We start from the raw sequence: 13,708 nt of genomic DNA, 5'->3' as shown, positions 1-13,708 counted from the left end.
TACATACTTGTGGTGAATTTACTTGGGTATCATTCAGAATGATTGAGTAGTGATTGGGAAGAAGTTCCCTTTTGTTGACAAAGGGTACAAAGTATGAGAGATGAACAGGGGCAAGCTTATGAAGGCTGTTCTATGCAGGGCATCTTGAAGATTATTCTGAGGGCAGTAAAAGGGAAAGATTATTCTGAGGGCATCCCTTTGCAAGGAATTTTGAGGTTATTTTGAGAGTGCTGAAACGATGAGCAAGGACCAGAGCAAAGAATTGACAAGAACAGATTTTGTTTTGTCATGCACTGGAGAGGGGCAAGCCTAGTTAGCTTATTGCAGTGAGACATGCACTGGATGTGAGAGTAGTGCTGAGATAGTGGACTGGACTGATTCTGTAGTTTTGAGTTTAGATAACTAAGTAGATGTTACAAATGGTAAAGATTGCAAATGAATTATTCAAGATGAGATTTAATTATCCAGCCTTTTTAAAAAAAAAAAAATAAGGGAAATATAATAAAAGTACAAAGATTGATTGTGGATTCAGAATTTGTCATTATACAGCTTGTGTACTTAGGCATGTTTGTTTATTCAAATTTGTCAATATTTGGGAACCGTTATGTACAAGGCACTGTGTAAGGTGTTAAAAAACATGCAGGTTAGATGAAAATGTGATTTCAGTCACCAGCCATTGTGTTTAGTTTGATTAAATTTCCATTAACACCAGGAGGGAAGGTGTAGGTGGAGCTAGGAGAGGTTTAGAGATATGAAAGGGTGTATGAATGCAACGGACAGGCTTACTGCGTATAAGAGAGAAGAGCGCTATTGAAAAGGAACAGTATAGAGACATTAGGAAGAACATAGGATAGAATAGTTAGAGGTGGTTGTATAGTGTCTGAGGCTGGCTGCATTTGTGTTGTGATGCCAGTTGTGTTGTGAATTGGAAGGGATGTCATTATGGTGTAGTTGCTGGTGGTAGCAGGAGACAAGATAGAAAAGGCAGCTCTGAACCCTGGTTGAAGTATTTAGGGTGTTCATACATTCCCCTCAAGTGGGTAAAGAACAGGGTTCAGAATGGGCTGTCCTAAGTCACTGGACTCCTAAGAGGATGTGATATTAGAACACTAATGTATTTATTACTTACTGCCATGTCACATATTACCTGCAAAGTTAGTAGCTTAAGACAACAGATATTTGTTACTTCAACTTGCAAGAGTCAGGAATCTAGTAGAGGCTTACTTGAATGGTTTGGTTTTGGCTGCATTTGTCAACGTAGCAGTCAAGTTGTTAGTGAGGGATCTAGTCAAGAAGCTCAAGTGGGGTTAGAAGATCTGTTCCCAATATCACTCACATGGTTGTTGGCAGGGAGGCTTCAGTTCCTTGCTATGTGGACTCTTGCATAGTATTGACTCACGTGGCATCTGGTTTTACCCAGCACAAATGATTCAAGAGAGGGAAAGAGTGTGAGTGATCCAAATAGAACTTGCAATGTCTTTTATGAACTAGTTTAGGAACCAGTGTACTCTTAACCATTGCCAAAATCTGTGGGATGTGTAAACCAACCCTAGTACAGCATGGGAGAGGTGGAGGGGGTTTGTTCCAGATCAGAAACAAAATTGAAGGGCCGGGGATTTAGCTCAGTGGTGCCACCGCCTGCTTCGCAAGCACAAGGTCCTGAGTTTGATCCCCGGTACTGCAAAAAAATAAAAAAATAAAATTGAGATGTAGTCTCAGTGGAGTAGTTACTTCAGAGGGTAGTACTAAGAGAGTTAGTAGGGAGACTTGAGGGGGGTTATGGATAAGGGTTTGGGATATGTCTGCAGAGAATATGCAGAGATATGTCCAGGTTCTTTTGGAATGAGAACAGGAGAATGTTCACTTTGGGATGTGTATCTCGACTTTTCATTGTGTTTTATGTCAATGGACATAAATGGACTCAAAAAACTTTTTAAGTAAAGTAAAAATAGGATTACAAGTGAAATTAGTTAAATTGAAATATAATTATCAAAATCCTAAGCCAAATTTGTAATTTATAAGAAAACACATTTTATTATGGGCAAGAAGTTAGAGAAATTGAAGGATTTAAATTTAATTAAAATAAAATTCCCATTTACATTCACGGATCCTTCCCAAGTTCATAGACCCTACATTAATAACCACTAGCATTAAGATGTTGGAAATTATAAGGTTGAAGAAGCAAGATGACAGTCAGGCTTCAGGGACGTCTTGTGTAAAGTGGTGGTGAAAGCATGAAGACTTAGAGGCCACACTTCTCTTGGAATATTTGTAGTATTCAGGATCCAGTCCAGGTTGCTTTTGAAGTTTTACATTTTTTAGAAAGGATCTGAGGGCTAGCAGATTAGAAAAGGCTTTTTTAAGAAAAATTTACTTTTGGTATCTATTTTAGCAGTGTTAGCCAAGAAAGTCTCAATAGAACTGAATTTTTTTTTTTTTTTTGGTACCGGGGATCAAACTCAGGTCAGGGCCAGGGATTTATCTCAGTGGTTTCATTGCCTGCTACGCAAGCGCAAAGACCCAAGTTCGATCCCCAGTACCAAAAAAAAAACAAAACAAAAGAACTCAGGTCCTTGCGCTTGCGCAGCAGACGGTGAAACCACTGAGCTAAATCCCCGGCCCTAGAATGGAACTTTCGTATAGGAGCATTTTGTGTTATGCAGGGATTTTGAAACCGTCTTTACTTAACAGTAATTATAGTTAAGTTGTCCACAAATATTACATAATCAGTAAAACTTACTCTTTGAATAGCTTTACTGAGAGACGTGCTTCTCCAGACCCCTTGAGACTGGGAAGCTGTCTTTAGGAATGTCACCAGATTGCTTGTCACGAGACAGGCCGGGAACAGAGCTGACTGTCTCACTCAGAGTTGGCACCAGACTCAACTTAATTTTAAAATTTTCTGTGTATAGATATCTTCAGGTCCACAAATTGAATACAACTGAAATATAAAGTGAAATCTTTGAATAGTTTATTGCTCATCTGTAGTTTGTTGTATTTCCTTTCTTAGCGGCCTCTGTGGTAATGTTGTTTGTAACAGTGTTCACATCTCAACATCTGTCAGGCTGGACTTCATGGGTTTTCCATCTTTGTTCAAACTGGGAGATGCCAAATACTTTTTAAAAATTAAGTGTGGTAGCAAATGGGGAAATGGGGTGGGTTTGAGCCAGAGGGAAATTTATTTTCTTTATTTCAGGTCAGGGTACTTGAAACATGTGGAAGAAGAGTATTTAACTTTCTCTCTTTGTGAGCTGAAACTCCTTATTTATTTTTTTATTTTTATACCAGGGATTGAACTCAGGACCTTGTGCTTGAGAGGCAGGCATGGCACCACTGAGCTAAATCCCTGGCCTGGAATTCCTTATTTTTTAAGAATGTTTTTATTGGATACACGATGGTTAGTCCGTCTAGGTTTTCTGTCTTCCTCCTTCTTCCTGTGATATACCTTTATGAACAGCAGCCTTTTACATGTTTTAAAAAGACACGGTCTTATTCTGTAGTTCAAGCTGGCCTTGGACTCACTATGTAGTCCAGCCTGGCTTTGTGCTCATGATCCTCCTGCCTCAGTCTCCCCAGTGCTAGTTTATAGGTGTGGCCCACCACACCTGGCCCTTTTACTGAATCAGTAAAACATTTTTATGGCTGTTTCCCTGAAAAGTTGTACTAATATGTACTTTTACTGGTGAGGAAGTAATACCTAGCACATTTTAAATTAGAAAGATCACCAGCTGGGGATTTGGCTTAGTGGTGCTGCTGCCTGCCTCACAAGCACAAGGTCCTGAGTTCAGTCCCTGGTACAAAAATAAAAAAATAAATATGAAAAAAAAAGTACCTAAAAAAACACAAAACTTGGAAAGATCAACTGAGTTATTGGGAAATTTTGCTAATTTCTTTTAAATGCTATTTATTGTGTTCAGCTCCTATTTATGATAAATGAGGTACAGAGCAAGGTTTCTTTTGTATTTAAGGTGTCTCAACAAGCAGCAAAGTGTATTCCAGCAATGGTGTGTCCTGAACTGACAGAACAAATCCGGAGAGAAATAGCTGCTTCTCTTCATCAGAGAAAAGGGGATTTTGCTTGCTATTTTCTAACTGACCTTGTAACATTTACTTTGCCAGCAGGTAACTTCAAAATTTAGTGTGAAATGAAATTTCTATTTTATTACAGTGTATCTTTGTTTATGGATGAAAATTGTGGTTTTGTAAGGCAATAACTTAGCTACTATATGATTATCTTAAGTGATTTGATTGTCCTTTTTATGCTGGAACCAATGAGTTGAAAGGCTGCTTGTAAACAAATGCTATAGTTATTAGCTGATTTCTTTGTGGGCCTTAGATCTTTTAAAAAGTCTTTTGTCTATTCATTTTCCTTTTTTGTGTTATTTCAGAATATCCTTTGTTTTAGTCTATTTTTAAATTTCCCTTTTCAAGTCTGTGTATTATTTTGAAATTAAATAGCTCTTGGTTAACTACTGTTTAAGAGAGAGAATTAAGAACATGGGGTTTTGATATGTAGAGTTAGATTATTTGATTTAAAGATGCTGGTACTTTTGAACACATCATTCCTTTTGACTCATTACATTCATTTCTACTACATTTGTGAAGCATGTTTTCATTTTTCAATTTATTGGCAGTGGAAAATGTCTTCCAGGATGCCTTTTGTCACTTGGCATTGAATAAATACACCAAACATCAAAAGTTTCTGAAATCAAGTTTCCTTCTGGGATCTGAATGTTTTGAGCTATTATATTCAGATATAAACAGAAGCAGTTACAAATGGTAGATAATAATAACTAAGCCTTCAAAAAAAAATAATAACTAAGCCTTCTAAAATCAGAGCAAATTTCATTTGAAATGCACTTTATATATTTAAGCTTACCCCAAGTTATGGTTAGATTTCTGGTTTTAATTGAAAATGGTTTTTTGAGACAGGGTCTTGCCATGTAGTTTAGACTGGCCTGAACTCGCTATGTAGCCCAGGCTAACCTTGAACTCATGGCGATCCTCCTGCGTCAGCCTCCCAAGTGCTGGCTTTACAGGTGTGTGCCACCATGCCTGGCTGAAATAGTTTTTTTTTTTTTTTAAATTGTGAAGGGTGATTTTATTTTCACAAAAACAACATGAAAAACAAAAACCTTTCATATTTAATTAAAAGAATCAAATTGTGACCCAATTCCTTGTTTTTTGAGACAGACTTCTGATTTTACTTATTGTTATTTTTTTTTGGTACTGGGGATTGAACTCAGGACCTTGCGCTTGTGCAGCAGGTGCCGGAACCACTGAGCTAAATCCCTGGCTCAACACTAAGCATTCTTAAAATAATAAATTATATTCAAAATTTATTATGAATCAATCTCAATACACAGAAGATGAAAAACAAAAAGCCCCCTTTTCCTACAGAGAAATATTAAATAATGTGTGTACTGATGTACCTATGAATAATTTTTTATTGTTGTTACTATTCTAGAAGGAGCATTTAGAAGTTTTATCTTCTTGCAGGATGTGGTAGCACACATGTAATCTCTAATTTTTTTTTTGGTACCGGGGATCGAACTTGGGTCCTTGCACTTGCACAGCAGGCAGCAAAACGACTGAGCTAAATCCCTGGCCCTCTAATTTTTTTTTTAAAGGAAGACTTTTTTTTTTTAAGGGTTACGCTTCTTACTCCAGGCTACTTAAAGAGAGGAGGGTTACAAAAGACTGAGTGACAAAATGCATAGTTCATTAATTTTTTTTTTTTTTTAGGTACTGGGGATTGAACTTGGGTCCTTGCACTTGCGCAGCAGGCTGCGAAACCATTGAGCTAAATCCCCAGCCCCAGTTCATTAATTTTTATAAGAAAATTTTAGAGTTTGAAAGTAGCAGATCTTTTTACTTACCATTATAAAGAGAACAAATAAAGATTTATATTTAATTATTGGTTCAAATGTTATTCTGTATATTTTAAATCAGGGTTTGGCAGCAAAATATTGGAAGGAAATATTTTATATCCCAGATACATTACATGTCCACATTTTAAAAAAAAGCAATCTTGTCAGTCTTCAGTGGAAAGGGAGTTTTATAGAGAACATTACTGTTAGAGGCTGGTGTTAAGTTTATTAAGTTATGAAATAGAAGAAATATCTTTTAAGTCTTATTTTTTTTTGGTAGATATTGAAGACTTGCCCCCAACAGTCCAAGAAAAATTATTTGATGAGGTGCTTGATAGAGATGTTCAAAAAGGTAAGCATGTAATTAATTAATGAGTGTGATTTACTTTTTATCTGATAATTAACATTTGCTTTGTTTCATAAGGTATGGAGTAGTTCGGTGTATAGTCAGCTTATTTTTATTTTAAATTAAAGATGTAAAGAAGTCCTTAGGAGCAGTGTCATATTCTATTGTTTTAAAATAGTTATTAGGACTGACAGTATAGTTCAGTGGTAGAGCATTTTCCTAGCAGGCACAACACCCCACGTGTTAAAAGAAAAAAGAGAAAAATGCTAATTTATGACTCTTTTAACTTTTTTTTTTTGGTATCAGGGATTGAACTCACAATCTTGTGCTTGAGAGGCAGGCATGGTGCCACTGAGCTAAATCCTCAGCCCTTTATGACACTTGACTTTGATGGAATAAACAAAGATACAAAATTCTTAAAATTTTGGCTTTCTACTTTTTATTCAAGAATGAATATATTTTTATATTAAACATTTTTTAGAAAATAAAATTATAAAGAATTTAAAAGAATAAAATATTCCAGAGCCTCAAGATTTTTTGACATATTCAAAAAGTTTGTATTATCAAATTTAGTTAGATATTTATTAGTAAATTACATATCAATCTTTTTTTACATTTAAAAAAGACAGGTTTTTCACCCCATCGAGTATTTTGTAATTACATAGGGATAAAAACAAACATGTTATTCAAATTCTGTTGAACGTGTTATTTAAATTCTCTATAGAGTTAGAAGAAGAATCGCCAATTATAAACTGGTCCTTGGAGTTGGCCACACGTTTGGACAGTCGACTCTACGCTCTTTGGAATCGGACTGCAGGAGACTGCTTACTTGACTCAGTACTACAAGCTACCTGGGGCATTTATGATAAGGACTCGGTGCTTCGGAAAGCTCTGCATGACAGCCTGCATGACTGTTCACATTGGTGAGCCTGGTATCCTTCACTATTTCTACCTGCACCGCACTTGCTCGATCATTTCCCTGTAGGAGTAGGAAAATCACTTAGATTTTCTGTGGCAGCTAGGGAAAAAACCTTTTTGGTTTTGGACCTCAAGACACTTTGAATAGCTCAGGGGCTTTAATTCCTTTTAGCTGAGCTTTAAAATAAAAACATTTGAAGCTTTAAAGTGGAAACTTTTATTTTTATAAAATACAAACAATGTGGGCCAGTGGGACTTAGCTCAGTGGTTCCGGCGCCTGCTGTGCAAGCGCAAGGTCCTGAGTTTGATCCCCAGTACCAAAAACAAACAAACAAAAACAGAGTAAAATAGAAACAATCTAAGGTTTAATATCCATAAATATTGGTAAGATATTTTTTGCTGATAATTTAAAAACACTTAATGATTTCATGTTTTTGTTGTTTTTATTTTTTAAGTGTCAACATAATTTGACATTTTTTTATGAGCCATTTTTCTTTCTAGGGGAAGGACTCGAGATCACTTTTTGCAAATTTTCAAACCCTCAGAAATGTTTAAAAAAAATTACACTAAATCCCAGTATCACCTTCATTTGATTGACTTGTTAACATTTTGGCTTTCCAGCTTCATCTCTACATGCTTAAATACTCTGCTATACCAATTAGTTTTAGACCTCATAAAAGTTTTACTCTTCATTTCATTATACATCTTTCTAGAACAAGAATGTTCTGCTCAATCACACCATTACCATACCAAAGATTTAGTTAACCTGATATATAGTCGATAATCATATTTCTTCAGTTGTCTCAAAATGTCCTAGTGTCTTTTTAGCATTTTGAGCATTTATTAGTTTTGGATTTTTACATCATATTTAGAGAGTACATGAAATAAATCAGAATATAAAGAGAACAGACATTTTAACTTGTTTCATTGTGAAAGATCTAGTACAGTACCTAGACTAGCTTGATACATAGTGAATGCTTTTTAAATACTTACTGAATGAAAATGCTTTCTAGAATTTGGAAGTGAGAACACTATTAGTAACTCTCTTGAGTTAAATTGTAGATTAAAAGCATAATACAAGAGAGCAAAACTTTTTGATTACTGATAAAACAGCTCCCTGGCTGGCAAGCCTACATGTAAATCTGTTTGGATGTATATTGTAGATAGAGGAAAAAAAAATGTGTCATTCAGGTAGATGGCTTAGTCATTTAGTCTTTGTCCAGGAAAAAGGCTTTGTTGCCTTTTAGTGGAGATGGATGCTGTGGATTGATCTGGCAATATAGACAAGACCATTTCTGTGGAGAGGGAGTTTCATCTGGCTAGGTAAATTGGATGTTATTATTTAGCCTGTCTTGTTCCTCCCTATCAGGTTGCATCTTATCAAGCAATCTGATTAGAGCTCTGACTATTCTGAAAGGACAAGAATGGTTTGGTTCCTGCAGTATCAGTCTGTTGGCATTGTGGTTTCATGGTTCTGCCCTGTAAGTTTGGTTCATGTGACTGCTGTGTGAAGTGGATCTGTTCCCTTGTATTAATGAAGTTTAACTGTGGTGGATCTACCACTTGGCAATTTCCCCTTTTGTTGGTATCGGGGATCAAACCCGGGACCTTGAGCTTGCGAGGCAGGCGCTGGAACCACTGAGCTAAATCCCCGGCCTGGCAATTTCCCCTTGTGATAGGTAGCCTGGTAGTCTTTTCTCTGGTGGTAACATCCTGATCTTATTGTAAGGCAAGTGATGTCTTTTTTCCTAATTGTGATTTTTTTTTTTGGTACCGGGGATCGAACTTGGGACCTTGTGCTTGCGAGGCAGGCAGTGGAATCACTGAGCTAAATCCCCAGCCCCAGTTGTGATTTTTTAAAAAAGACATTTGTGGTTAGTAATAGCTTAGGCTTATCTTACCTGTTACTCAAAGCTGGCAGTAGGTGATCTTCTGTATCAGAGTTGCCACTGATAATTGGATTGGAATAGAATTCTAAGGTGCTTGTGAGTCACTTGAGGACCCTTAAGTCCAAAGCACAGAAGTAGGAAGAGAGTACTGTTTTCTGAGGTAGCATGTAAATGCTAGGTAAGGAGAGTGGCTGTTAGAATGAGAAAGGAGGACACTGTTTACAGCTGCTAAGTGTTGCAGCAGAACTTGCAGTAAGTATTCCTTACTCTAAAAGGTTGCCTCAGGAGTGAGGCAGCATTCCTCAGAGTATGCTTGACACCACTTCCTCCCATCGCTGCTGAGATGCCTTTGCCTAGTGGTTTGGGCTGCATTGAGTACACTGATCACAGGGACATTCTCAGTTTATGAACTTAATTTGTTTTAAGATTTTTGGGAAGATGGCTGGGTTTCTGTTTGTGTGGGGAAGATGGCTGTGGTCCTGTTTGTCACCCAATGTGGAGTTTGCAAATAGAATCAAAGTTTTGCCGAATGCTTTTGTTTGTGAACAGAGTTGTTTGCAAACAGAAACGATCATGAGTGGAAGTGTTACTGTGTTATCTTGGAGATGGAGGTGGGCCAGAGATTAGCTAATGGGAGGGAAAGGAGCACTTATTGCCATTAGTTCAGGGGTTTCTCTGAGCTCAACATGTGACTGTCAGAATGAGAAGGGGTGAGCAACCTAGGATCTTAGCTTAGGCTAGGAGAGGTAGAAGCCAGCTTATCACTTGTGTGGTTTCCTTTTTTTTTTTTCTAAGGTAGTTCTTTGCTGAGCTACCCTTTTGCCCATAATCCAGATCAACTAGGAGATATATTTTAAGAACTGTAAAATTTCTAGTAAGAACTAAGAATGCAGTTTTGTGTTTATGGCAGGCTACTTTTATGTGTGTGTGACTATGCAGTTCTGTTGGATACCCATGATTTGAGCTGACTTAGGTTTTCAAGACTGGATATGCAATATTGTACTTGCCTTTCATTGACATGTTAATCTGATTTCTCAGAGGAAAAAAACCAGTACACTTTATACAGAATTATTGCTGATTTTGTTATTTGGTAGTGTTTCCTGTAGCTTTGAGTTGTCGTTGTATTGTATTTTTCAGTATAAACTGCCACAAATGCTGTTTGGTATGTGTAGACAAATAATAAATATTGTAACTATGCCTCTTCAAATACATGTGCTATCATGTGGATAGATATAATGAAAATGCTAAAAAAGTAAGACTGAAATGTCTTTCAAAAATTCTAAAGAGCTGGAGATGTGGCTCAGTGGTAGAGTATTTGCCTAGCATTACATGAGGCTGGGTTTGATCCCCAGCACCTGGGGGTGGGAGGGCTGGGGAATGTAAGCCTAGATTTTGGTTGTTTTTAAAGGTTTATTGAAGTATAATTTATATAGCATAAGATGCACTTGATTTATCTGAACTATTCAGTGATTATTGAATTGTGAAGAATTGTGAAGCTACTGCTACAACAGAATTATAGAACATTTTCAGCAAGCCAAAAAGAAAACCTTGTGTCTTTTTTAAAAAACGCCCCTCCTGCTTCCCATCCCCAGTCCTGGGCAACTATTCATCTATTTTGTGTCTTAAATTTGTCTTTTCTAGACGTGTCATGTAAGTGGAATCACCAAATATGTGGTCTTCAGCTTAAAATTTAAAAAAGATCCATCCATGCTGTAGCATGTATTGGTAATTTTTTCCTTTATATTAATAAAGAATATTCCATTGTATGGTTATATACCAAATTTTGTTATATCTGTTCACCAGGTGATGGACATTGGGTTATTTCTAGTTTCTCTTGGCTATATATTATGCTGCTGTCACTATTCATGTACAAGTCTCTGTGGAATAATATGTTTTTGTTTCTGTAGATACCTGTGACTGAAATTGTTGGGTCATACAGTAAATCCATGTTTAACATTTTAAGAAATTGCCAAACTGTGTTTTATCATTTATATTCCTATCAACGGTATATGAAGATAAGTTTTTCTACATCTTCACCAATACTTGTTATTCTTTTTAATTATAGCCATTCTTGTGTACATATGAAGTCTCATTTTGATTTGCGTTTGCTTAGTAATTGATGACATTGGACATCGTTTTATGTGCTAGTGATATATTATTCATATATTATCTTTGGTGAAATAACATTCCACATTATCCACACATACATTTTGGGCTTCAGGCATGCTAAGCCACATTCCCAGTTGTCTTGTGCTCATTTTTAAAGGGGTTGTCTCATTATTCAATTGTAGATTTTTTTTTTTAGTACTGGGGATCGAACTTGGGTCCTTGCGCTTGCAAGGCAAGCTGCGAAACCACTGAGCTAAATCCCTAGCCCCTCAATTGTAGATTTTTTTTGGAGGGGGTACTGGGTATCGAACTCAGAACCTTGCACTTGCAAGGCAGGCGATGGCACCACTGAGCTAAATCCTTGGCCCCAATTGTAGATATTTTTTAAGTATCATATCACCTCATTAGATATAGGATCTGCAAATAGTCTTTATTCTGTTTTTTTTTTCCACTTTATTAATGGAGTCTTTTGAGGTGCCAGTCTTTAATTTGATGTAGTCTAAGTTGTTCAGTATTTTTCTTTTATTGCTTGTGCTTTTGCATCCAAACAATTCTTTTCTAGCCCAAGGCCACAAAGATTTACTCTTTTTTCTTGCAAGACTTTTTTTAGTTTTAGCTTTTACATTTAGATTTTTGATCCATTCTGGGTTAATTTTTGTTTCAGATATGAAGTATAAAGATCTAAATTCATCTTTTTGCATGTGGATATTCAGTTGTCCTAGGACTGTTTTATTGAAAAGACTGTTTGTTATTCCCCATCCTGTTTTCTTGACACTTTATCAAAATTTTTGACTATGAAAGTAAAATTCTTTTGATTTATATGTCTCCTGTTGTATCAATATGAGATTATATCTTGATATTTGTAGTTTTTAAATAAGTTTTGAAATCAGGAGTCTTCTGACTTAGTGTTTCTTTTTTCAGGATTGCTGGCTATTGTGAGGCCTTTGGATTTCACTATAAATTTTAGGATCTGACTTATCAATTTTTACAAAAATTGTATGAAACGTGTAGATTGAGGGACCATTTTAGCTTGAGAGTATTGAGTCCTACAATCCATGAACATGGAATTGATTTTTGAATGTTAAAGCAAAATTACTTCCTTGTATTATGTGCTCACATGTTGCTAAATTTAGAATGCTTGCCTGTTCTTCATGAACTAGCTTGCTTTTCAAATTAAGGGCTTGTGTGGGAGGTGATTGTCTGAACAATTATTTCATTGGTTTCATTGTCTAAAAATTCAAATATATTTCCCTGGTTCTTAGCTACTGTAAAAGAGAAATACTTGTATTTTATTTTAATTGCACTTTTTTTTTTGGTACCGGGGATCAAACTCAGGACCTTGTGATTGCCAAGCAGGCGCAGAACCACTGAGCTAAATCCCCAGCCCTAGTATTTTATTTTAAAAATATTTTACATTGGGATTAAAAAGAAATGGACTAATATAAAATAAAAATTGAAAAAGAGAACACTTAAAACCCCTTAGAATGTGATTTTTTTTGGCATTACTGGGCATTTAACTCACGGCCATCCCACTGAGCTACATAAGTGTTGTTAATTAATTGAAACAGGGTTTTATTATATAGTTCAAGTTGGTCTTGAGCTCACAGAGATCCTCCTGCTTCAGCCTTCTGAGTTCTGAGTTTACTGGTGTGTGCCACAACCCCCGCCCCCAACCCTTTAAAACATTAAAAAAGAAATTGGCGGGGGGCAAGGTTTCACTGGCCCAGACTGGACTTGAACTTGCCATCATCCAGCCCCAGCTTCCCAGAATGCTGGGGGTTACAGCCATGTACCACTATGCCTGTCTGAAAAATATTTTTTAGCCAACTAAAAATATTATGGAACATTATGTCTTACTCATTTTAGAAACTAAAATATATTAGTTTCAACAGAGACCTCTATTAAATTACCATAAAGATGCCTATGACCCCATTCGATTTAACTTTACTGAACTTCCCACAACAGTGGATTGTTTTTTTGGGGAAGGTGCATTGTGTCTAGGAATTTGAACCCAAGGCCTCCCATGTTAGAAATATACCCTTCCATATACCTAGCCACAGACTGTTTTTTCTTTTACCTAGAATTGAAGTACATAGAAGGGAATGTGGTGTTTGTATGTCTGTCTTTACTTCAGAGTCTGCAGATGGCTTGTTAGACTATGAGGCAAAATTTTGAGCATAAATATTTCTGGTTTTAGTTAATATTTTATTTTATTATTTATTTGGTACCGGGGATCGAACTCAGGTCCTTGCGCTTGCGCAGCAGGCGGTGAAACCACTGAGCTAAATCCCCGGCCCTTAGTTAATATTTTATATAATGTAAGGAAAGAATAGATTTTACTTTTAGTTCTTTAGTCTGCTAGTGATCCATTTTGTGACTTGCCTTGTTTATTAGGGTGATACATTGACAGATATTAAATATGAAAAAGGACTTCTTTTTGTATTTGGAGTGATTATTTTTAGATTATCAGATGATCATCAGAGATATTTTTAGGAAGAAATTTCAGGGCAGCGATCTTGCTATTCTTATGAATAAATGGGATATTTTCTGTTTTTTACATAAGTAATGATACATTG

The 13,708-nt window shown here is 36.3% G+C and overlaps 1 protein-coding gene across 2 annotated transcripts in view; it reads left to right on the top strand.

Annotated features, from left to right (window-relative positions):
- The window catches only part of Zranb1 (zinc finger RANBP2-type containing 1), a 60,291-nt gene that overhangs the window by 42,061 nt on the left and 4,522 nt on the right, over positions 1-13,708 (top strand). For both annotated transcript variants that reach the window (XM_004838751.4, XM_087185184.1), the window contains 3 exons: positions 3,969-4,122; positions 6,151-6,222; positions 6,941-7,139. In XM_004838751.4, coding sequence (XP_004838808.1) covers positions 3,969-4,122; positions 6,151-6,222; positions 6,941-7,139 — 425 coding nt within the window. The remainder of the gene's footprint in view (positions 1-3,968; positions 4,123-6,150; positions 6,223-6,940; positions 7,140-13,708) is intronic.

This window comes from Heterocephalus glaber, unplaced genomic scaffold (assembly GCF_053883595.1).
Source record: "Heterocephalus glaber isolate CG9 unplaced genomic scaffold, H.glaber_assembly_v1.0 deba00001497, whole genome shotgun sequence".
NCBI classification, from domain to species: domain Eukaryota; kingdom Metazoa; phylum Chordata; class Mammalia; order Rodentia; family Bathyergidae; genus Heterocephalus; species Heterocephalus glaber.
This window is presented reverse-complemented; position numbering and strand designations above follow the sequence as displayed.